The sequence below is a fragment of the Cibotium barometz genome, chromosome 5 (genome assembly GCF_041138505.1).
Source record: "Cibotium barometz isolate CiBa-2024 chromosome 5, ASM4113850v1, whole genome shotgun sequence".
Classification (NCBI taxonomy): Eukaryota; Viridiplantae; Streptophyta; class Polypodiopsida; order Cyatheales; family Cibotiaceae; genus Cibotium; species Cibotium barometz.
This window is the reverse complement of record NC_141050.1, coordinates 32673007-32698436: the sequence shown is the minus strand read 5'-3', so window position 1 is coordinate 32698436 and position 25430 is coordinate 32673007. Positions and strand designations below refer to the sequence as shown.

The following is a 25430-nucleotide window of genomic DNA, read 5'->3' as shown; positions in this document are numbered from 1 at the left end:
ATAAAAAAAAGGACGCTCCATTAACAAACATACGACAAGTAGTCTTCAGTTGTCCAATTTTTTTCCATATTGAGGCCTACCTAAACATTGTAGTCTAGTGTAAAGCAATTGAAGGAATTCCAACGTTTTGAAAAAAGTAAGGTTGTATATAGTTGTACTTTGTTGCAAATTGAAATCTTATTCCATGGGAATTCGTTGCTTGATACTTCAAAAAGAACCTCTACAACACCTTTGATGGAGAGAGAGAGAGAGAGAGAGAGAGAGAGAGAGGTTGTACAGCTTGCCCAACCTACTGATAACCAAACTTGCGAGGCGCGGGGGGGGGGGGGGGGGTGCCACCCATATTTTTGTGAAAAAGAGAAGGAGAGCAACAGCGCCTCAATCCCTTCGTGCATGGCCAATCTCCTGTCCCTTTACGACCCTCCCAGCTGTGAGTGAGCAAGCACTAAGCCCACTCCGGCCCTGTGAGAAACGAAGAGACCAGCACCCCCTAGGGCAACGAGCTACACGAGTAAGAAGGCAACAGAACAAAATATTGCACGTCTAATAAAGACCCAATAGGCCTATGAGATACAGCATGTACATACTGATGTGTTGAAACTCATTCACTCCATCCACTTGACCACACAAGCTATCTGTACAGTTGACTACACAAGCTAGTTGTGAACTCTTTATGACAACTTTCGTTTCTGTTTTAAATTTATGCCTTCTTTAGGCTTGATTGCATATACAAGTTTTTAAGGTAAATTTCAAACCGAGAAACAATAAACTCTTGATTTGAAATATGTGCCTAAACCCTCCAGAGAAAGGTCTTGATTTCCACGAATCAATACTAACTAGTGAGAACCTGACATGTCCGCAAAAGCATTAAAAATTCAAGGACACACATGACATTAACAAACCCAGTGTTCCTATCAAACATGGTGCAAAACATGAATACATCCCATGCAGCCAAGCCAAATAATGACAAAAATATAGAGTAGAGAAAACAAGATTGGACTGGAAACATTGAAGTTGTATGAAGGAGACCTCAATCCCAATGAAGAAGAAACTAGGGTCTTTACAATGAAATCCCCCACTCGTTGGGCACAGGCAATAGCTCCTGGGGGGAGTACGAGGGACCTGTAATCTCCATTTTGAGGTTATGTCTGTAAAGACCCTGTACAGCAATCTGCAGTTACATACCGTTCAAAAAGCTCATAATAGCTTAACATTTGTAGGGTGTCTGCGGGCGCATGCACATATTCATAGCTTTGTATTTGCCCTTACACCACACTTTGACTGCCCAGAGCAAAATGGGGTCAAACACATCCACCCTTCTGTTTCTAGCCAGTGGATCTATGTGGCCTTCTGCATGCTTTTCATGTGTGGGCAGGCAGATGGACCAAAAGCGACCGTGGCACCACTAACAGGACACCGCTACCCTGGGCTTCTTGATCCATGTTTTTGCCACTTGGGCCGTAATATCTGCCATGAGGGAATTAGGGGACATAATTACAACCAATGCACCAGGAAGGTAATAGGGCCCATCAACTTGAAAATGGAGCAAGCACAAGGAAGACCAGTAAGGAAGGCTCTGTTGACAGCATCCTTCTGATCAAGTTCGTAAGACTTGATTCCTGCCCTATGATGGGTACAAAATTTAGAATTTGCAAAACAGGCAACAGCTGTGTGTGTGTGTGTGAAGAACATTACCAAAAAAAAAAGTGTGTGTGTGTGAAGAAGGGGGGGAAGGGGGGGGGGTGGGTGTGGGTGTATCCTGCCAAGAGCTGTAATATCTGCACTGAGGGAAAAAAGAGAATATCATTACAACCACTGCATTATTGAAGGACATGGGACCAGCCAACTTGAAAAATGTCACTAACACGAGCAAGACCAGTAAGGAAGGCTGTGTTGATGGCATCCTTCTGAATGATTTAGTAAAACTTGATTCCTGGCCTAAGATGGGTACAAAATTTAGAACTCGCAACATGCACCGTGTATATCACGGTAATGTAAATTACAAACTTGTCCTATCCAGTGGTGTCCAAATAAGGGTGAAACCTTAACTTTCTTTGCTCATCTCATTGCTCTAAGAATAAAGTGAACGCAGGGCAGCCTCGGTAACATATGAAGCAAATCTAATAATACAAGATTAAACTCAGCTTATTACTCCTTGAAGTCATCCTTGTCATCGAGAGGGATGGGTCTGTTTCTCCAAAACACTGCCAGAGCACTTCCTCCAAGCTGCAGAGAGACAATCAGAAACAATTAAGACAAAAGGATAATAACACACATAAGTTGTCAAAAAATACACCAATAAGACCAAAAAGCCAGCCTACCGCCATGAAGACAACACTGACAGCAGAGGGGACAGCCACCAGGGGGTTGGTGAAGTGCTTCTGTGCCAGGAGGAAGCCTAAAGCCGAACTCTGTGGCCGAATAGAGACTCCAAATTTTAACATGATTGAAACTTAAATGTACAGTACATAACTGTCCTTGGAACAGACTACACATTGACAAACCCTTCCAAGTACTCATCTTAGAAAGCCTTCAGTAATTTGTCTAATTGAGCTAACCTGCATGCCACACTCAATCGAAATCGTGCGAGATGTAGATTCTCCAAACTGACAGAATTTCGAGGACACGTAGCCTAAGAAAAATGCTGCTGCATGGAGGATGGCCACCGGAAGGATTAACTGTCCACCCTGTGCTTTAAGCACTTCCGAGACTTGCCCTATCTTCAGACACCCAAAATAACAAGACATCATACCTTTTCAGGACCGCACTCTCTTACAATTAGTGCTGAATAACTATTTAATACAAAAACAACCACATCTTAAGGGATAGTTCTTCTTTACAAAATAATGTCTTGATGAATCACAATGTGTGTGTGTGTGTGTGTGTGTGTGTGTGTTTTTCCATATGTATGTATGTACGCATGTATGTGCACGTTTACATATGTATGTATCAATGTAAGTATCTACATATGTATGTACATGGTATGTATGTAACATGTATGTATGTACATGGTATGTATATGACATGTATGTATGTAGGTATGCATGTACATAGAGATATACCTGCATACGTACGATGCATGCATGTATGAGCTCTGTGGCATACTAATTTGGGTGACATGATATAACAGCCATGGATAAAGACTCACCGGGCTTGCACACAAGAGTGTTGTCAGCATCACTCCAACCAATGGGGTGAATGCTGTTAGCTTTTCCGTAACCTTTGGGAAGTACTCATGAGACAGAACTACACACCCCCAAAAAAAAAGCTTTTACAATTTTAGGCAACCATACGACATCTCAACATGAAGCCGCATGTCCCTTGCATAAGCCTTCAGTAATGTATTCAAAGGGACAAAAAAAGCCTATCAGCTCTTGTGTCGAAAGTAGGGGCACATTTTGATGGTGTACTCATGCATCGATGCTCACAATGGCCAGTGAGCCTCTATACTTAACCATCAAAAGCAGGTACACATAGAAAACAATATAATCAGAACTGACCTCCAATGATTGTGGGTAGAAGAACCACTTGAAATGTACTGAGAGCCAAGCCCTGTTTTGGTTTTCACAAATCCATTAGACTATCAAAAATAAAGATATCTTACTTAGCACCAACTAGATCTAGAGGTAGGGAATCGTGAAAGGCACGTGGGTGGTACAACTCACAGCTGCATCAACTGGTACTAACTGCCCAGCTAAGACTTTGGTAAGCAAAGGAGTCATCACAATCGCACCAATTGTTGAGCATCTGCAAACAGTTCAATGCATTAACACCAACCTTAAGAAGCATAACATTACCCCATCAAACATGTACTTCAAATCCTAATTCTGAGAAAAAGTAATTCAGCCTTGAAATTGGACCTTCAATTCTTGCTTTTCTTGCAACTCTAGTTGAAACATATGTGCATGTTTATAACAGGACTGGACAAAAGCAGAGGCAGGTGGCATGGACAATGGTGGGCAGCTATTTTGAAAGCCTTTGTTAGAAAACAAGGGTGCATGTTCAAACTTCACATTGTACAGACGGGCAACTGGGCCCCAACTTATCAGTCAACTTGGTCAAACTTTTGGCACTTTCCCAATCACCTTGATTAGTTAGTGTAGTCCAGTGTAGAATCTATGGCAAAGATGTGTCGGTGCTTGCTACCAAACCCACCTATGATGTAAATGTGCTCTGCACACCTAGTGTACCTAATGTGTACCTGCTGTACCCGATGTACATGCTGTGGGCACACTCCATACCTACTGTACCAGCTGAAACCCTTATGTGATGGTGGGAATACTATCCAAGGCCCCATGGTGCCTTGGAGGTATGCTAGCCCGTGCCGAAAAGTATGCATCTATATGGGATGAGGTGCAAGGGAGCGGCATAGCACGGACCCATATTAGGCCTTAGTCACCCGGACCAAGAAACGGACCGAGACCAGGCCAGGTAGAGGAAACGAGACCGGGCCAAATAAAGGAAACGGAAACGCCAAGAAACGACGAGTGTAAAACTTAATGCACGAAAAACAAATACTTCAGTAGGCCCATAGGACTCGTATAATTAAACATACACAAACTATTGCTAACATTTTTTTGTTAACGGGCATTTTTTGCTAACGTTTTCTTTTGTTGATGGGCATATTTTGCTAAGGTTTTTTTTTCCTAACGGGCTTGGGCTTGGCCAACGATTTTTTTTTGCAGGTCCCATTTTTTGCACGCCACCTTTTTGCACGTCATCATTTTTTCAAGTCGCCTTTTTGCAGGTGGCCGTTTTTTTTTTGCAAGTGCCCAACCACGTTAATATTTCCAAGTCGTCTTTTTGCTAGCCGCTTTTTTTTGGGAGATGCCTTTTTTTGCACCCGTCCTCCCGTTTTTGCATTTTCGATATGTAGAAACTCGTTTCTACCTCCCGGTCCATCGTTTCCTGTGACTATGTATTAGGCACATAAAAGCACTCATGCACCGGGTAGGCACGTTAGGCCTCCCACGTTGCGAGTGAGGTTCCATAATGCCGAGTGCCTCCAGGGAGGCAGTTGTACCTACAAGAACAAGCTGAAACCCTAACTGTACTTGCAAGTACAAGCTGAACACCCTACTGTACCTACAAGTACAGGCTGAATATCATCCTACATCTACAGTTCCAGATGTACATGCTGCGAGCCGGCACCAAGTGTGTGTGTGAGAGTTCCAGATGTACATGCTGCGAGCCGGCACCAAGTGTGTGTGTGTTTGAGTACCTACTGTTGACACCGCATACCAATACCTGTTTGTGTACTCGTACCAAGGAGGCTTGAACCACAGCCTCCGCAAGGGTGTGAGCCGAGTAGCTTTTGTTGGCAGTAGTGAACTCACGCACCATTGTCACTAGACGGGCTCAGTGGGTTACCAACAGGATAAGGAAGGACAGTGTTGGCTTCTTGAATGTCTACACACCAAACATGACAATCGACAAAGCCACCTTCTGAAGTACAGTCCATCAATCCTTGCCCACATGCAGATTTTTGGTGTATGGGCAGGGACTTTTACATGCTGGAGTCGACCGGTGACAAACTCGGAGGTGGCATGGCCACTATATCAAGTGCAGAGTACACCGCATGGGAGAAGTTGATCTTGGCCTAACCTATCCAAACTCGATTGGTTCTATGTTGATGTGCGGGCTTGTGGGTGTGGCGGCATGATTGGTATTTTGGTTGGCACTACTCTTTGCGACCACGCTCCAGTTATTCTCTCCCTGGATGACCCCTAGAGGCACGAACGACTACCCAGATTCCAGATAGCCTCATTCAAAACCCGGAGATTCGCAGCAAGATAGAGGGGATTTCGCAAAAGCTAGATTTTGCTCAGGAGCCCTAGATGCATGCTCATTCCATGCAAACAGACGGTCACAACTGAAGATATTGCTCACTTGTTCATTCATCTTTGGTATCCAGATTGTGGTTTGCCAAGGACAACTACTTCAAATAGAGATCCACAATTTACTTCTCATTTTTGGAGAGGATTGTTTAATAACTTTGGGACTAAATTTCTCACATTCATCCCGCACTTGGATACCACGTGGACTTATCTATACAAGCAGGTGCAAGACCTAGAGTGGAAACCAGTCCCTTGTGAGTCCCACTCCGAGACAAGTCAGCCAAGGTTCAACTCAAAGCGTCCAAGGTCAAGTGTACAAGTCCAATACATGGTCTTGTTGTTCATGTGTGCAAGTCCCGCACATGAAGCAATGCAAATCCGTACTATGAGTCACCTTTTGGAATGATGACAGGTGTTTTGAGAGTTCAGTTTGTAGCCGGATAACAAGCATTTGAGTAGAGCATGTAGTTGCATGTAGAAGGTAAGGACAACCCTATGGGCCACCCTAGAAAAGAGAGAGTAGCCTTGCCTAAGAAGGTGACCTTTGCATCATCCTAGGATCAAGGAGACGTGTGCTGTCGGCTAGGCCTAAAAGACCTAAGCAGCAAGGCGGCCAGCCCCTGTGGCTAGTCAACCAGTCCCATTGGACAGCCAGACTGGTAGGCTACCAATGCACAAAGGTTGCCAAGCAGCTTGGCCAACAGAAGAGCAAAAGTGGCCAACAAAAGAAAGAAGGTGCATATATAAATGGTATACTATTCAGATCAAGGAGGGAGTTATCCAACAAGCCGATAGCCTATTTGCACCCACCAACCAGCATAGCAAGTGCTATATAAGCCTTGCCTAGAAAGTCATTTAATCATCTCATAATTCACAAAGTGTTTTAAGGTATTCAAGGGCCAAGACAGCCAAGGAAATTCCTAAGCAAAGGTGAAGCTTGAAGGTCAAGAGTCAGATCATCTATAGGCTCAAAGTCTACAGCCATGCGAAGATCTACAGATTTGAGTCTTTTCTCATCATTCAATAAAGCAAATACTGTTAGCGCATTCATCCCCAGTTTCTGCTCACTTCTGGTTCCCATTTGGTCCCTTTTGTACGGCCCTTGATTGTGGGCTGGCCACCCCTTTTTTCTCCTATTTTTCTAGGATTTTTCCCAGCCTTTCTGGCATTTTAGCATACATGCTCCAGTCGGCTAGTATACCTCACCTATAAATAGGAGGTGCTGGCCTCTCATTTCTCATTCGGTCTTGTACATATTTGCTCCCTCACTTATGAGACTTCTAGTGTCTCTTGCTTGGGACTGTTTTGCTTCAGTATATTCAGCATAGTTTGGTCCATATCTGTCTCTCTTGCACTCTCTATTCAGCACACTCTAGTGCTCCTTTGCTTCCGCTCTGTGCACTCTTTCATGGTATCATCGCTACCGGTTTAGCAACCTCTCTGCTGCCCCAGATTCAGCCCTATCTTCAGCACCCTCTCCTCTGCGTTTTTCTCAGATTCGCAGCCCCTTTGCTGCTGCGTTTTCTGGACAGCACCTGCTGGTCACTTCTCCTACAGATTGGCTTCACCGATTGCAGCCATCAGTTATTATTTGATCAGCGTTTTTCTTTTCACGTGGAGTTTGGACATAGGCGGCCTGTTTTTTCAGGACAGCAGCCCTTCTTGTGCTGTGTTTTCCTCTCCAGTGCTCTTTTCCCTTTACAGAGAGGGTCTGTGGTGTTTTGGGCTTTGGTGGCACTCTTGGTACCTGTGGAGGACACCTCTTCTTTAGAGTTTGCGCATATTTCTTGAGATTGAGCCCAAGCTTTTGTGATGGCTGCACCAACTTCTCTTCATATGTTCTCTGAGTTTGCAAAGTTGGATGGTTCCAACTACACCCTATGGAAGGTGAAGGTGAAATCGGCCTTGCGTGACGTGGATCTTTGGGATTGGCTTGTTACACCGGCCAATGCCACCCCTCCCACCCTTGCTTCCGGTGGTGCGACTCAGGCACAGATTGATATTTGGCGATCGAATGATCGAAGCGTTTTCTCCTTTCAGATGTTGAACTATCAAGATTTTGTTCTCTCTCATGTGCGTACAGCATATGCTGCACATGAAGTTTGGAAGGCTTTTACAGATCTCTATGAGATCAAGTCTCTAGGTCGGATTTTGGCGTTGGAAAAGCAACTTATGAACTAATCAATTTCTACCTTTCCATCTTTATCTGCTTTTATCTCGAAGATAAAGGATCTCCGGGACGAGCTTGCTATTTGTGGCAAGGACATGGCTATTCGGCTTCTCTCCTCCAAGCTTCCCGAGAGGTTTGATGCATACTTTCCATCTCTTGTTTCTTCTCCTCGTCCTGTTCCAGTTACTTGGGAGGAGGTTCTCCCCTCCGTTATGTAGATTGAGTCTCGCTTTGAGGAGCGGACTAGCACCTCTGGTGGCCCTGATGGAGCTTTGGCAACGCGAGACAAAGGGAAGAATCAACAAAAGAAAGGGAAAGGGGGTTCTGACAAGAACTCGAAGAATTCCGACAAGGATAAAGACAACAACAAATCTTCAAAGAATAAGGACATTGAATGTCATTATTGTGGCAAGAAGGGTCATAAGTCACCCCAATGTCACAAGAAGAAGCGTGATGAAGCAACAAAGAACTCTTCCTCTACGGCAGTGTCTCAACCCAAGAAGGATGATGGCATCCTTCTCTTAGCAGGTACTCGGCGGCATATACTTGCTCTTCTGACTTCTCAGTCATGGTCTTGGATTGTGGATAGACGTGCTACTGCTCATATGACACCCCATCGAGATTGGTTCGAGGACTTCACTGCTAGGTCAGGCGAGATTACTCTGGGCAATTCTTCTTCCGTGCCAGTGCATGGACATGACACTATCCCCATCTTCCGCTCTTTCGAGGACAAGAGGTACTTCTCTGACATTCCGTATATTCCAGATTTGGTTTTTAACCTTTTGTCAGTGAGTGCTCTTACAGCTCAAGATGCGGAGGTGATCTTTTCTCGTTATGAGATTACCATTCGTGATAAGGCGACTGGTAGCATCTTGGCTCATGGAGTCCAAGATAGTGGTCTCTACAAGTTGACCACTCTGCTTTCTTCTGGTGCTTCTTCTACTCTTTGGCATGCTTGGTTTGGCCATTTGAGCTATCAACTTCTGCAACGAGCTTCAAAGGATGGGTTGGTTGAGGGATTACCGACCATCAAGGCTTCGTCTTTTGCTTGTTCCTCTTGTTTACAACGGAAGCAACACCGAGCCGCCTTTCCGAAGGAGGCGACACAAATCTTCGACATCACTTGCTCTCATTCATGCAAACTTATGAGGTCCTATGAGTACCGCGTCTTTGAGTAAGGCGTTGTACATGCTCGTGATGGTAGATGATTTTTCCAAATATACTTGGGTTTTCTTTCTGAAGACCAAGGATGAGGTCCTCCAGCGAGTTCGAGCAGATCTGTGCTTGGATGGTATTATCAGACAGTTCGTGATTCTGGGTTACGTGAGCTTCCTTCTGCTCTCAGTCAGATGATGATGACTCTGCTCCTCCTCCAACGAGTTCGGGCAGATATGTGCTTGGATGGTATTATCAGACAGTTCGTGATTCTGGGTTACGTGAGCTTCCTTCTGCTCCTTCGCTTGGTTCTCTCTGGCGTTCTTCCAAAGTTAGAGGGAAACAAATTCATGAGGGTAACATATTTGTTAACTATGCTCTTATGTTCTCTATCATTAATGGTCCTTTTGATCCCACTTCTGTGGACGAGGCTCTTTCACATGAGCCTTGGCGTCGTGCTATGCAAGCAGAGCTCGATGCTATCGAACAGAATGGCACTTGGAATCCATCTCTGACTTCATGGCACGCTCCCATAGAGCCTTGTCTGCCCTCTGTAAAGCCTCTTTATAACATGAGGGCTCTCCACAGTCAGTAAGCATCAAGTAGTCAACCCCTGGAACAAACCTGTCAGGGGCTCTGGAGGGTCTTGTGGACCTCCGTACCCAATGACCATCATTTGCAGGTCGCTGTCCAGCCTGCATATCACCTATTGGTGGCTCCTGTTCCATGCCATAAGGCTGAAATATAAAGCCCGGTATCTCCTCTAACTGTGGTATATCCATAGGGATATCTTCTGCCATCTCTGGCTGTCCATTTGGACCATTTTCAGCACCATTTAAGGGCTGGTTTTCCTGCTGTAATGGCTGATTTACAGCCCTTTGTTGTTGTCCATGATGTCCATCATCATCAAAGATGACTCTGCCAGGCTCCTGTTGCCTTGCAGGCTCCTTATACATGCATGTTTCATCAAAAATGACATCATTGCTGCGTATGATCTTTCTATTCATGGGATCCCAAAGTCTATACCCCATTTCACCTCTGTCACCATATCCTAGGAATATGCATTTGTGAGACTTAGGATCAAGTTTGGTGCGCATTTCCCTGCGTATGTGCACGTACGCAACGCAACCAAACACTCTCAAGTGCTTGTATGACGGAGGCTTCCCTGTCCATACTTCCTCTGGCACTTTCCCACCAAGCCTCGTGTTAGGTGACCTGTTTATAAGGTGAACGGCTGTCATAACAGCTTCAGCCCAAAAACCATGAGGTAATGCAGCATGTGACAACATAGAACGGACCTTCTCCTGAATGGTCCTGTTCATCCTCTCTGCTGTCCCGTTTTGTGGAGGATCATAAGGAGTAGAGAGCTCCCTCTTGATGCCTTTAGCATCACAAAAGTCCTGAAACTGTTTGGACATATACTCTCCACCATTGTCGGAACGCAAAGCTTTCAGTGTTTTACCAGCTTGATTCTCAACATGAGCAACAAACTTCTCAAACACTGAGAATGTATCACTCTTCAAACGAAGAGGATAAACCCACACCTTGCGTGTGGCATCATCTATAAAAGACAAAGTATTTTGCCCCTCCCAAAGAAAGCTGAGGCATCTCACATACATCTGTATGCACAAGCTCTAACTGAGCATCTTTCTGTCCAAGAGCTTTCTTGTGGGGGCACTGTAGTTGCCTACCATATATACAATGCTCACAAAACTGAAAACTTGAAAACTTTAGAGAAGGCAAGTAACCCAAACGAGACAATTGCTCCATTCCCTTGACACTCATGTGTCCCAACCGGCTATGCCACATAGAAATTTCCGGCAGCTAGGTTGCATTTACATTAGCATGGTGACAAACACCTGCATGCATAAAGTAAAGAGTGTCCACCTTAGAGCCTCTGGCAACAACCAATGAGCCCTTACTAATCTTCCACTTTCCACTACCAAATGTGGTAACATAATCAGCATCATCAAGCTGTCCAGTAGAAAGCAGGTTCTTCTTGATCTCAGGCACATGCCTGACATCATGGAGCATAAGTTGTGAGCCATCTGAAAATACAAGCCTCACATCACCTCTGCCAAGAATTTTGCATGCATGGTTATCACCCAAATAAACCACTCCTTCATTGCCAGCAGTATACCTGACAAACAAGTCTCTGCAACCTGTGACATGAAAGGAGGCACCTGAATCAATGATCCATGAGTGCATACCATGACCACCTGTAAGAAGTGAATGGGCATCAAGTGAAGACGTAAAGAGGACCTCATCCTCACTGCCACCTGCATGTGACACATTGATTTCTTCAATCTTGTCTCCACTTTTGCCCTTTGGCTTTACATCTTTGGCTTCATCTTTCTCTTTGTCTTTGCCTTTTCTCTTTTCTTTTTGATCATTTTTCCATTTGTAGCATTGCTTTTTAATGTGTCCCTTCTTGCCACAATAATGGCATTCCAAATCCTTTTTGGAGCGAGACTTGCTCCTTCCCCGTTCTTGGCTTTTACCCCTTTGTTGGGATCTCCCACGTGCATTCATTGCATTGGACTTTCCAACAGAGTTGTTTTTCTTGTTCATCTCTTCTTGAAGAAGAGCACCCTCAACATCTGCATATGACAGCATAGCATGCGAATTGCTAGTGGCTGTCCTGAATGTGTCCCAACTCTCTGGCAAAGTGCATAACAGAAAAGTGGCTTTGAACTCATCGTCCATTGCCAGCTTTTGATTAATGACCTGGCTGACAATACCATTAAACTCATTTAGATGGGCTGTCATAGACGCCCCTTCCTTCATCTGAAGGCCTATGAGTTTCTTCAACCAATACACTTTGCTTGAGGCACTTTGTTGGGCATACAAGTCCTGCAATCTCTGCCACATTCCCCAAGCTGTCTTCTCTTCACGAATGCTGAAAAGTAATGAATCTGACACAAACAACATGATAGTAGATCTTGCCAGCTCATCCATATCTTCCCACTCTTCAGTGGTAAGAGAAGCGGGCATTACACCCCTTTCTTTGATAGGCTTGTGCTGCTTTTTCTGGAGCAACACATTGTAGCACTGGGTTTGCCAAATATCATAATTATGCGAGCCTTCAAGCTTCTTGATGTGAAGCAATGAAGAGCTCTCACCTGTGGTTGCCATAGCAAAATGCAACCTGTCAATGCCTGACTCCCTGCAAAATGTGCAAACACTGCACCAAAAGCACACAAAGTGCTCACAGTTTTTCTCCCAAGCTTTATCTCCCACTGCGGAAGCACAAATGCAACTTTTCTCCCACTTTATGTGATGAATACACCAAAATCTAGTTGCTGCAGATTTTGGACAGCACCTTAAATGTGCTCTGTTGCCCTTCCAAAGTACTGTACAGCAGTACCAAGTGCTCACCAATGATGTACCAAACCTGTACCGGCAAGTTCAGCAGCTGAAATTGAACCTTTTGGTCACTCAAAACAATGTACAGCCATGCCAAAACATGCACAAAGCTGTGCCAAATCTGTACCAACAGGTACAATAGCAATAAATGCTCTCCTGGCTGTCCAAATGAGTGAAAATCAAACTTTTACAGTCCCGAACACTGCATACAACAGTCCCGAACAGAAATTGGGCAAAAGCCCCTTGACTGCAAGCTGATTTTTGAGGATTCAAGGCATAAATGTCTTGCCTGCTGCTTTGCCAAGCTCAACAAGCATATACAAACTTGAAAAGCCCCTTGATTTACAAATCAATTTCTGATCATACATGGTACATTGACGCACATGAAGGCATCCAGAGTATTCACGATGCTTCCCCCTGGCCACATATACATCCAATACATGAAAGCCCCTTGATTTACAGGCACATTGAGTGCTTGTAAGGCATCAACACATTATCCACAGCATCAAATGCGATTGCCTGTATGCAAATCAACCAAATCGGCACAAAAGCCCCTTGATTTGCACTGCAATTTGCTGCAATTTTGCCCAAATGTGCGATTTTTCACATCATACAGCATGTATGAGTGCTTAATTGCACAATTACATCAAAAGCCCCAAAGTTCGACATCCAATTTCCTGCAAATTGATCCTGATTTGACCAATTTCTTGCAAATTTATCCTGATTGTGACCAATGTCACCCGATTTTGCCAATTTTGCTCAAAATTGAGCAATTCGACACCTGTATCTGCTCAATTGTTGATTGTACTTGCTCAATTGCAAATCCCAAAAAAAACTTGAGAAAAATACCTTGTAATTTTTGATTTTTTGTTGCAGGAAAGGAGGGTGGTGATGTTGCTGCAGAAAATTTGATGCTATTGCAGAAAAGGGAGAGAGGCTTCTTGCTGATGTTGCTACACGCTCACGCTGATCCAAACGCTGCAGAGCTCTTCCACGAAGCCCAGCGTTGAAGGCCTGTTCCGACTGGCTGCTGCAGGCGTAAAGTCACAAGGTGTGGTATAGTTGCCAGCTATCCTATGCTGTCAACCGACGCCTAGGTGTGTACGCCCAGCGCTACTCGGTTGACGCCCAGCCGACGCTAATGTTTCAAAGGCTGCTGCCTTCGTCACCTAGCGCCTTCGCTTACTGATGACGCTTCTTCGCTCACGTCGGATGTTTGCTAAGGCTATGAATGGCGCTGTTCGTCTACAACCTTCCGTCTGCAGCTGATGATGACACTGTGTTGATGATGATGATACGACGCCTGTTGACACTTCTGCCAGGTGCTCCTTGCTCACCAGCGATGGCCGATCTTGCTAGCGCACTCGATTCTCTGTTGATGTGCTGCTCGCTGTTGGCCTGCGATCCCACCTGCTATGTGCTCTCACCAGCGATGCTTCTGTTCGCTACCGACGCTTGCACTGCTCAAGCGATCACCAACGCCCGCTCTTCTCACTATTGGCGCCCATTATAAGGCTTCAAAACCTTAATAATAAGAAAGAAGCTTTTTCACAAGCTTTTTATCGAGTCTTCTTCATGGCTTTGATACCAGTTGATGGGAGAGAATTAGGGTTAGGTCATGTGGGAGACATACACAGAGAAACAAGGGAGAGAGAGAGAGAGAGTTGTGGGGATAAGTCAACTCATCATGCATGTGTGTGACTCCCCTATCACACATGTATATTGCACTAGTACACATAGTGCACTTAGTACATTAAAAGTACTAAGTGTACTATGTACTATAACTTATGGGCTTGTACACACTATAAGGGTGGGCATAGCGCCTTTACCCCAACAGATGACAGGTGTTCCGGGTGTTCGACTTGTAGCCAAATACCAAGCCATGCACCCATAAAAGGGATAGTACCCTTGCCTAAGGAGGTAACCTTTGTGGGTCACCCTAGTTGGCCGGTCCGTGGGCAGCCAGATTGATAGATGACCAACATAGAAAGTGTTGTATAGCCTTACCTAGAAAGTCATTTAACCATCTCATAATTCACAAAGTGCTAAAGGTTTTCAAGGGCCAGGACAACCAAGTAAGCCCAGCGGGGCGTGCTGTGACAGACTCAACTACGTATCCAAAAGATAAAGATATACGAGAGAGAGGAGAGGGAGGAGAGAGAGAAGGGAATAGGGATCTTGCACAATACACCACATTGAACGAGAAACAAGCCTCGCCCCCTTTCAAAAATCAATGAATACAAAAGCAAACAAATATGCCAATGTAAAATCCCAAAGTTGAAGTCGGTGTCAAGAACACAAGATCTCTAATGCTGAGCACACCACAGGAATGACCCACAAGTATCTCTCACCGGGCTAGTACCAGATCAAATATCCAAATCCAAGTCCAAGTCTCACTCGCTCATCCCGTGAGTAATCTCCACAACTCCCACAGCCTTGTCAGTGAAGAAAACCATGAAAAGCTCTTTCTCGCAAGAAAATTGATATAAAATCTGTTTAAATGATTTTCGCGCGATAAAACCTCCAAACGATAGTTTTTAGAGCAATTTTAGGGTTTTGGAAATTTTTAGGGTTTCTAAAATTTTCAATCCGTGAAGCTCCATACATGTCCGTACGATTGTACGGATCCATAGATCGTACGGACAAGTGAGGACGTGGCACAATAGTTGATGGAGGCACTCTGAATCAGTAGGCGAAGATGAAAAATTTCATGATTTGATTCATGATCAAGCAGATAATGATGGAGAAGATGGTCTCCACACGCTTCAATGAAAATGGCAACGCAATGAAAAGGTTCTTCAACTTGATGCTCAAGAGAGGCTCATGCTTCTTTTATACTTAGCGAAGCCTTGCTTTTTACTAAAAATTGATGCTTTTGCTTTGCTTTTATCTTTAACTTTACTTTTGGTCTTTTTAACAGTAAAATATTACTGGACTTTAGTCAAAAGTTCTTGTTTTGCTTTTCTAGCTTCAAGGCCTTGCTTTTTGACCCTAAAACTGCTTTTTGGAAAAGCAACTTTTTGCTTTTTCATTCGGCTTAGTCTTCTCTTTCCAATGGTACCCTTGGCTCGCAGTCAATCCTGTGTGACTTTTTCCTTCTTGCTTTTTGACCAAGAATGGTGCTTTTTCTTAATCAATCCTTATGGACCCTGTTCCCATGTCTTCTTCCACCTGTCTGGTATCCAAACATGGGTTTCATCATGTGAAATAGAGCTAGAAAAACCAAATAGTTACATTCCCTCTCTTATATCACAATTGTCCTCCGCTCTGCGGATTGCCAAGTGTTCCATGCACATCCATTTGTTCCATGTATATCCATGTGTTCCAAGTACATGTACTTCCATATGTTTCAAATATATCCATATGTTCTCAATATGGCCATATGTTTTACGGTACTAGCCTCATCTGGTGAGCTTGTGCATCTCGTCTTTCCCCAAGCACAAGAAGCATACACCTGGCAAGTCAATAATTATCGTATGCCATGGCCCATTGTGAGCCCAAGTCCACGACATGTCATACACGAGCTACAGAGATCAATCTCCCAACCTTAGATGTCAAAGTCAACCCCTTGATCCACTTGGAGAACAAACACTTAGGTCATCTGAGGTTAGGCATGGTAAAAGTCAATCTCTTAGATGCATATATAGAGCAAGTTACAGCATGTAGTTAAATTAGTACTTAGGCCAACCCATGGGAGTGCCCTAGGTACAAGTCCACAGCTTGTATGGCACTAAGAAACCTGTCGACCAATTGGAAACAACAATCGTTCAGCATCAATAGATTTTACAACAACAAGAACCTCACAAAAGATCAAAGGGCAACATTTATACTCCTACTTGCAACGACGACCCTTCAGTGGATAAATTGAGACCCAATCTGGTGTTTACTTCTTTCTAACTCTAGCTCTACCTCTTGTGTACAAAAGATTGCTTCATGCTCATTTCATGTGATATGCAGCGGAAGTCTTTGTATTGGAAGATCCTGTCACACAAATGCTCACACCGTCTTCTGTATCCTGAGTTCGCGAGTTTGGCAATCCACTTTAATACTTCAAACTTTAAAGAGATATGAAAGATATATGAGAATTGTACACTAGATTGGGTCCCAAATTACCCACTGAGGAAGGGTTCCCTATCTCGATAATGAGATAGTATTTGCTTTATTACTTTAGAGAGAATGACTGTGGACTGTAGATAAGCCAAACGCAAGATCTCGGAGGATCGGAAGCTTGGCTGAACTGTACACGACTGTAGAAACACCTCGATGAACTGATCTCGAGTCTATGCACTCTTCCCAAGGACATGAGGAAGGACTGCACACCTGAGGATTAATTATCATATGCCATGGCCCATTGTGAGCCCAAGTCCACGACATGTCAAACACGAGCTACATAGGTCAATCTCCCAACCTTAGATGTCAGAGTCAACCCCTTGACCCACTTGGAGAACAAACACTTAGGTCATCTGAGGTTAGGCATGGTAAAAGTCAATCTCTTAGATGCATATATAGAGCAAGTTACAGCATGTAGTTAAATTAGTACTTAGGCCAACCCATGGAAGTGCCCTAGGTACAAGTCCACAGCTTGTATGGCGCTAAGAAACCTGTCGACCAATTGGAAACAACAATCGTTCAGCATCAATAGATTTTACAACAACAAGAACCTCACAAAAGATCAAAGGGCAACATTTATACTCCTACTTGCAGCGACGACCCTTCAATGGATAAATTCAAAACCAATCTCATGTTTACTTCTTTCTAACTCTAACTCTACCTCTTGTTGTACAAAAGATTGCTTCATGCTCATTTCATGTGATATGCAACGGAAGTCTTTGTATTGGAAGATCCTGTCACACAAATGCTCACACCGTCTTTTGTATCCTGAGTTTCACGAGTTTAGCAATCCACTTTAATACTTCAAACTTTAAAGAGATATGAAAGATATATGAGAACTGTACACTAGATTGGATCCCAAATTACCCACTGAAGGGTCCCCTATCCCGATAATGAGATAATATTTACTTTATTACTTTAGAGAGAATGATTGTGGACTGTAGATAAGCCAAACGCAAGATCTCGGAGGATCGAAAGCTTGGCTGATCTGTACACGGCTGTAGAAACACCTCGATGAACTGATCTCGAGCCTATGCACTCTTTCCAAGAGCATGAGGAAGGACTGCACACCTGAGGATTAATTATCGTTAAGACTACTGACCCATAGGAACCTTAATTGGACCATAATCTAATTTTTTTTGAAATGTGGACCCACAGGCTAAGGTCTTTAATACACATATTTAATTGATTCCTAGTACACATTGAAGAATTTATTTTGAACTTCTATTTCAAAAAAATATATCTTAGATATTAGGAGAATTTTTACATCCAAAAATATCTCAATATATTGAATTATCTCTCTCTAGAATATTTCTTCTCTCTAGGCCAAAACAAGAAAAAACAATATTTTCTTGCATTCTAAAATAGGAGATGATTATAGAAGATTGAGGTAAAGCTTATTCATTATTCAAGCTGAGGAGGAATCTTACATCCTCTCCTATTTTGAAAAACGCGAGATGTCCTCGTCTCGCAAAGTGGAGATAATCTTTTTCCAACTCTTCTTCTTTCTCCCAAGTGGCGTCTTCAAAAGGGAAGAACTTCCACTTGACCAAAAATTCTCTGAGGAATCTGCTCCTTAGAACCTTCTCCCGAATGTCAAGGATTTCTTTAGGTTGGAGCACCATCTGACCTTGAGTCGGAGAAATCAATTGTTCATCATCAAGCACGTGACTCGAGTTGGGTACATACTTCTTAAGCAAACTGACATGGAATGTGCTAAGGACATTTGAAGTTTGTTATAAAACTGGATGAATGTGAAATTGTTAAAGAGAAAAAGATTGAGCGTGTGACAATCACACTTATGAATAGAGTACTGGACCCATCAATTACAAAAGGTAACCCAAAATATTTCAGTGTGTAATTAGAACCCAAGTCCACGACATGTCAAACATGAGCTACATAGGTCAATCTCCCAACTTTAGATGTCAAAGTCAACCCCTTGACCCACTTGGAGAACAAACACTTAGGTCATCTGAGGTTAGGCATGGTAAAAGTCAATCTCTTAGATGCATATATAGAGCAAGTTACAGCATGTAATTAAATTAGTACTTAGGCCAACCCATGGGAGTGCCCTAGGTACAAGTCCACAGCTTGTATGGCACTAAGAAACCTGTCGACCAATTGGAAACAACAATCGTTCAGCATCAATAGATTTTACAACAACAAGAACCTCACAAAAGATCAAAGGGCAACATTTATACTCCTACTTGCAACGGCGACCCTTCAGTGGATAAATTGAGACCCAATCTGGTGTTTACTTCTTTCTAACTCTAGCTCTACCTCTTGTGTACAAAAGATTGCTTCATGCTCATTTCATGTGATATGCAGCAGAAGTCTTTGTATTGAAAGATCCTGTCACACAAATGCTCACACCGTCTTTTGTATCATCCTGAGTTTCGCGAGTTTAGCAATCCACTTTAATACTTCAAACTTTAAAGAGATATGAAAGATATATGAGAACTGTACACTAGATTGGGTCCCAAATTACCCACTGAAGGGTCCCCTATCCCGATAATGAGATAGTATTTGCTTTATTACTTTAGAGAGAATGACTGTGGACTGTAGATAAGCCAAACGCAAGATCTCGGAGGATCGAAAGCTTGGCTGAACTGTACACGGCTGTAGAAACACCTCGATGAATTGATCTCGAGCCTATGCACTCTTCCCAAGGACATGAGAAAGGGCTGCACACCTGAGGCTGAGAAAAGAAGACGGTGGACTGTTCTAAGCTATGTTAGAATGCTGTAAATGCTTATGAATGACAGAATACCTTTACCAGATGACTGGTGTATGCTTGGATGATGCACTGAATGCTGGATACTGATGTAGACTGATAAATCAAGGCTGAAACTGCTCGGAATCTGCAAACACAAGTCTGTAGGGCTGAATAGTGGTGTAGGACTGATGCTGGACTAAAACGCAAACTGCAGGGACTGATGCTGGACAGAAACGTAGATTGTAGGCTGCTATAGATCTGTAAACACAGACTGTAGGAGACTAAACTGCAGGCGGCTGGTTTATATGCAAAAAATGCAGGTATATTTGCTATTTTGGACCTGTAAATGTACTGTATGGCTGCGCTTATGGTTGTAGGGACTGCTGAACTACATGCGTTGGAGAACCAAGGCTGGCTGAAGCAAACTCAAGTACTCCAAGGACTAGATGAGACTAGTCTCGTGCTGAAGGCAAGGGTACTCCTAGGGCTGAGGAGGAAAGCTCTTAGCACACTGAAGACTGAATGAGAAACTAAGCCCTATGCAAGCCTATTTATAGTAGATAGGGGTTGGTCAAGTTGGCTGGTCATAATTTAATAAACTTTATGTTTATAAATGACATTAAATGCTAAATAAATACCATAAATATAAAAAAAATACCAAATAAATCTTAGTAAATTCCCTAAGACTTTTGGGATGTTCTAAATGATGCACAGGCATATGAATGAATATTATGCCGGATGCAAAGTGCTTTCTAATGATTCTCTCCAAATGGGTTAAGGGACTTGACTGACGGACTGACCCGCTAAGGCTGAGGAATGACCTACGTAGCTCGTGCCTGACTTATCCTAGACTCAGGATGTACAATGGGATCACGGCATACGACAAATATCCTCCTATTGGGTTCTAATAATGTACAAATGTTGCACTGCTGATGATGAGCCAGTTTGTCACCATGCACTGAGTGCAAAGTGCATGTGACATTTCATAAAGGTATAAAGGTCTTGCTTTGCATTACACAACCTAGCCAATTGCATGTTACATAATCCCACTATAAAGTCCATGAAAATAAGTTTTCATTTGCCACCGAGAATATCCAAAGGATGTAACAATCCTCCAATCATAAGATATTCGTCCTTATTCACTCTACACTTTTTACACTTATCTACATAGTCCTAGATATGTCTTCAACTTCAACCAATAAATCGAGCGTTTAAACATATCATAGATTTGATGTATCCTAGGATGACTTGCCACCGATGGAGTATCATGACAACTCAAGGAGATCCTCTTTTTCAGCTCCAGCACATACAGCACACAAACCTTTTCAATAAAGAACAACACCCCATTTCAAATAATGAATTGATGCCTAACCCTATAGAAAGAGTTAGATTCTAGGGGCTCCCTAATTAAACATGCAGCCAATACTAACAAAAATGCCTGTCGATCTCAAATGTTCTCCTCACAGAGTTATACAAGTCAGTCCCAATCCCACTAAAACTCAGCTGGTTCACCTCACTAATCCTACTCAAGATATCAGCAATCCGATTCTAACTACCTTTCATGTACATGACTTCAAAATTAAAAGCTTGCATTTGTTCAATCCACTTTGCCCTCCTTTCTATCAAATCAACTTGGTCACACACATACTTAAAAGATACAAGGTCGATCAAGACAACAAATTGAGAGTTGTACAAATGATTTCTCCAAAGCTTCAAAGCTCTTTCCTCTTAATAGAATATCTCATCTACGCTTCATTGAGCTTCTTGATCTCAAAAGCAAGAGGCCTTCCCTCCTAGAACAAATCTGCCCCTACCGCATAATCTCATACGTATGGCTTTGTTTTATAAAAGCTATATAAGTGAGGGTAATGTGATCGGTGGGTTATTGTATTGTTGTAGCCTTGATCAATACCTAGGCCACGAGAGCACTAACCCACTCTTGGCAATCAAAAGTGATGCAATCAATGTATCGATGGCCCTTTAGGGCGGGCTTGGGTGGTATGGGACACCACAACTTAGCAATATGGTTTGTATGAATGGATGGGAGCCTTAACTCCTATCCTCAAGGTTAAGCCTAAGCTACCGAATCTAATTTCAATTCATGTGTTTAACCTATGTTTAGGGAATATTGGAGAGGTTTTGGTCACAACAAACCCCCAATAAGAATACACATACTTCGATGAAACTACCTTCACGTCAAATTCCTCTGAATATTGCAAGGCACCCTAGGCATATCTTGCTAAGCATTGAACTCCCTTTTGTGATCATCTCATGTACTCTCAATGTCTTTGCTTCCATGCACAAACCTTGCACTTCTAAATCTCCATTCCTTCTCAAGCAATTGCTCAAACGCACACTAGCTACATCTAAGATACTTAAAATTGTCATTTCAAAAGGAGATCTTTTTCTAATAAGAGTAGTCTATAATAATGGTGTCTTGTTTGGCCTCGTGCTTCTAAGACTAGTAAGGGAGACCTTTTCAAATGGTCAATTCCTGACAAGGCCACATTTTCAGTGATCAATTCCTGACAAGACCGCATTTTCACTGATCTATCAGTCTACCCAACTAGGGTTTTGGAAACATCATGTAACTATATTACAGACACTCAAGGACAAAAAATCAACTTTCAATGTAGTTGTCTAGGTCTCACATGGTTTACTAAATGGAGTAGAGCTAAGAAATATATACCAATGGAAAGTTCATATTATTTAATAAAAGCCAAAGCTAATAGAAAATGATCCGAGTAGCTAATGTCTTGGACAGCAGCAATAATATTTCCTATTACTGCATACATTTATGGCTTGTTTTCTCTCCTATTTTGGACCAAAAAAATGCCTACCTTCTACATAATGATGCACATAGGATGTAACATTTTGGACCAAAAAAATGCCTACCTTCTACATAATGATGCACATAGGATGTAACGTTTTTTGTTTCTCCCTTCCCCCAAAATCACTAGCCACGAATGCACGTGACAAAACATCTAGCAGAAAAAGCTAGTTCATTGAGAGTTATGCCAGTATTTAATGTTCCCCCTCCACGCGCCTTCTAGGGCCGTCATATATGAGATCCAATATCCTCATATGCATAAAGCTGCAATCTGACAGTAAGAAATAGTTCATTTAGCAGCATCTCGAAAATGAATTGCAACTGATGGGATGGTAGCACACACACCTAGGATCCAGTCCAGCCCTAACTTGGAACTCTTCTCCAACCCATATTAGAACTACTTATCAAAGAATAGCACAAAATGTGCCCCCAAATGATGAGATGATGAGCATTCCTGTGATAACTTTCCTCCTAAGATTCCTATGGTCACCACACCAGCAACTTTTGCTCCACAATGAAGGCACGCAGTTTAAAAAAATAAAAGGCATTTTTTTTAAATGCTAGGATCACTACCTTAACCAAAAAAGGCATGTTTGCCATGATTGATCCTCTCCATAAAATCATTCATACGACACCATAATCCCAAAACAAGTAATTTATAAATGGACTCATGAACCTTGAGACATGCAAATCACTTGCGGAATTTCGGAAAGTACAAAATATGCAAACAACACATTGATATCCAAGCAGACAATGAGTGGTAGGCTCAGACCCTAGATATATAGCTTACGTTGTCATGAGAACAGACAATGCAACATTGCCTTTAGATATGTAAGTCGCCACATTTGATGCTTGGCCTCCAGGACAGCAAGAAACCAAGATGAGACCGGTTGCAAGAGGAGCAGATAGCTTCAGGGACTGAAATTTCATACAAAAGATATCAGTAAGCAAACTCAACCTTTCCTTTATAAAATGAAGACCATCCAAAAAATTTGGCCATGTTCTCACCAGGGCTATAAGGAACCCAAGCAAAGGCTTGACCATGTACTGAGCCAAAAAGCCCACGCCAACCTGTAGAAGGGGTTGCAACTTAGACCATCCTACTAATGTGCTGAAATGGAATGTATGCTGTCCCCGGTATAATTTTTTCCTTAGGAATCAAAGCTATGTCATTGCAGTTTTGAGTCTTTTAAAAATGACTTGGAATAGAAGCATGTAGCAAGTCCTGCAGCTCACCGTCCATGGATTTCGCAAGCATCTTCTGAAATCCTCAAACGTGAGAGTCAAACCCATGGACAACATCAAGAATCCTAGACACACAGTGAACAAATCTGTCTCTAACCACGTTACCTGCAAACAGAAAAATTGTTTGTGAGACAATGCTATACAAAATAAACCTTTTCAGGTAAACAGCCCACACCTAATGCCCGCTTGCAACATGACAAAAGGAAAACTTATGGTTAACGTAGCAAAAATAACTACCACTTGATTATTGTAGAGCCATCAGCAAGCAAAAGTCAATGTTCCTACAACACAAGCAGTGACACAGTAGCATATAGACCATTTAATGTTTTAATAGTCTATTTATGTTGAGCTAGGCACAACAAGAGTACATACATTCAAATAGCAGTGATCTAACCAAAATAGTTTTTTTTTTTTTCATGTTGAGAGCAGGAAGCATTCGCCTCCACATGTGTCCGAGTGCAAAAATGTGGGACTGCCTCCCGTGCAAGTAGCAAGTGTGCAGGTATCCACCCACACTGAATGCCTTTAAAAGATTTCACGCTGTGACTAATGCAATGAAGTTTGTTCTTTGATGCATCAAGCTCACACAACCTATCTCATGCCTTCAAACAAGTTGTGATCAGCTTGACGTGATATAACCTGTGTACTTTGACCATGAGGCATTGAGCCCTCAGTACTACATGCCTTGAAATAGAGTGGGATTAAACAACTTGTGTGCTTTGATGTGTTGATGCATGGCTTGAGGCATGAAACCCATATATGGGTGCATTCAAGTGCATGTTTGATCACACATTGCCTTAGCACTGCCATGTGCATGTGTGCTTTTCTGTGCATGAGCACACATGCATGTAAGGATTTCTTTAATTGTTTTTAATTTTTTTTCGGGGAGGGGGAAGGAGGAGGGTTACCGCAGATGGCTTGTAAATGCCGATGGCTGTACCTAGAATCACCTGGAAAAAATCATGGGCATAAGAGCAGTTGTTAGATCTACCTTTGCATGCAAACTCGTGCCATCATTCAAAACTCAAGAACTCGGGATCTGTTTCTCAAGCTATCATAGCAAGCCAACATGTTGAGATTCATGATCAGGATACTAACCCAGACAGGAAACATCGTCGTCAGCAGTTCAACTACTTTCTCAAACTGACTACCCCCAGAAGACGTTTCAGGGGGACCCCCACCATATTCTCCGATGGCATTAGCTTCTGCCTTGCATAAGAATTGCTTACTCCTACTCAAAAATGCCAGCAGATCTTAGAGTCACATGTAAAAAGACAATGAGAGCATATCAAAGAGCAGTGGTACTCCCAAAACCTTAGCTTCTGCTTCATATACTACAACACCGCAACAAAGCTAATGACTCAATGTATTTGCACCATAAAGACATATCCAATCTGGTCTAACCAAGCAGATAACCTGCCTGGATGAAAGGGAAAACAGGGGACGCATTTCCTTCGATGAAAACCCCAGCTTCTCACCGTCATAGCCTCCAGAGCTCGGGTAAGATATTCCTGCACAGATTTAGGGTGATTCTGGTGAAACCTTAGCAGGGATCGATTAAATCGACAATCCAACCCTGAAGTAATCCTGCTAAAAAAACTAGTCTCACCCTAGAATAATCACCTAAAAGAGAACGCTTGGAAAAAACAGCCTAGACCTGGCAGAATCTATCGAAACCCTAAAAAGCCTGCTGAACCCACGCGAGAACGACTTAAACAGACACTGTTGAAATCGTAGTGAATGGACAGCTAAAAGAAGAAAACAACCTGGAAGAGGAGAGAATGCGAGCGCCAGGTGAGGCTGCTTGAAGGGCCCATGACGAAGCTCCTGCGGGGACTGCAGAGAGAGGGAAGAAGAAGGGGAGCGAGAGAGGAGCAGAGCCGCCATAGCTGCTTAGGAATATGAAGCTTTCCCGAGCTCTCTTCTGCCCAAGGTAGGGTGCACGGCTGAACCCCAAAGGGTTTTTGTTTCTGCAGGCGAAGGCGCGACAAAATGCGTAGT

General features: G+C 43.0%; 1 protein-coding gene across 1 annotated transcript; it reads right to left on the bottom strand.

Moving 5' to 3' along the window:
- Positions 1–1784: 1784 nt before the first annotated feature.
- LOC147638369 (sodium/pyruvate cotransporter BASS2, chloroplastic-like) lies at positions 1785–25430 on the bottom strand. Its single transcript, XM_086798299.1, has 13 exons — positions 25196–25430; positions 24850–24940; positions 24528–24660; positions 24338–24379; positions 23421–23534; positions 23193–23255; positions 22975–23102; positions 3666–3747; positions 3501–3552; positions 3149–3246; positions 2559–2720; positions 2322–2411; positions 1785–2226 (listed from the first exon to the last, which is right to left on the bottom strand). The coding sequence occupies exons 1-13, from the start codon at positions 25314–25316 to the stop codon at positions 2149–2151; spliced, it is 1254 nt and encodes a 417-aa protein (XP_086654425.1). The 5' UTR covers positions 25317–25430; the 3' UTR covers positions 1785–2148.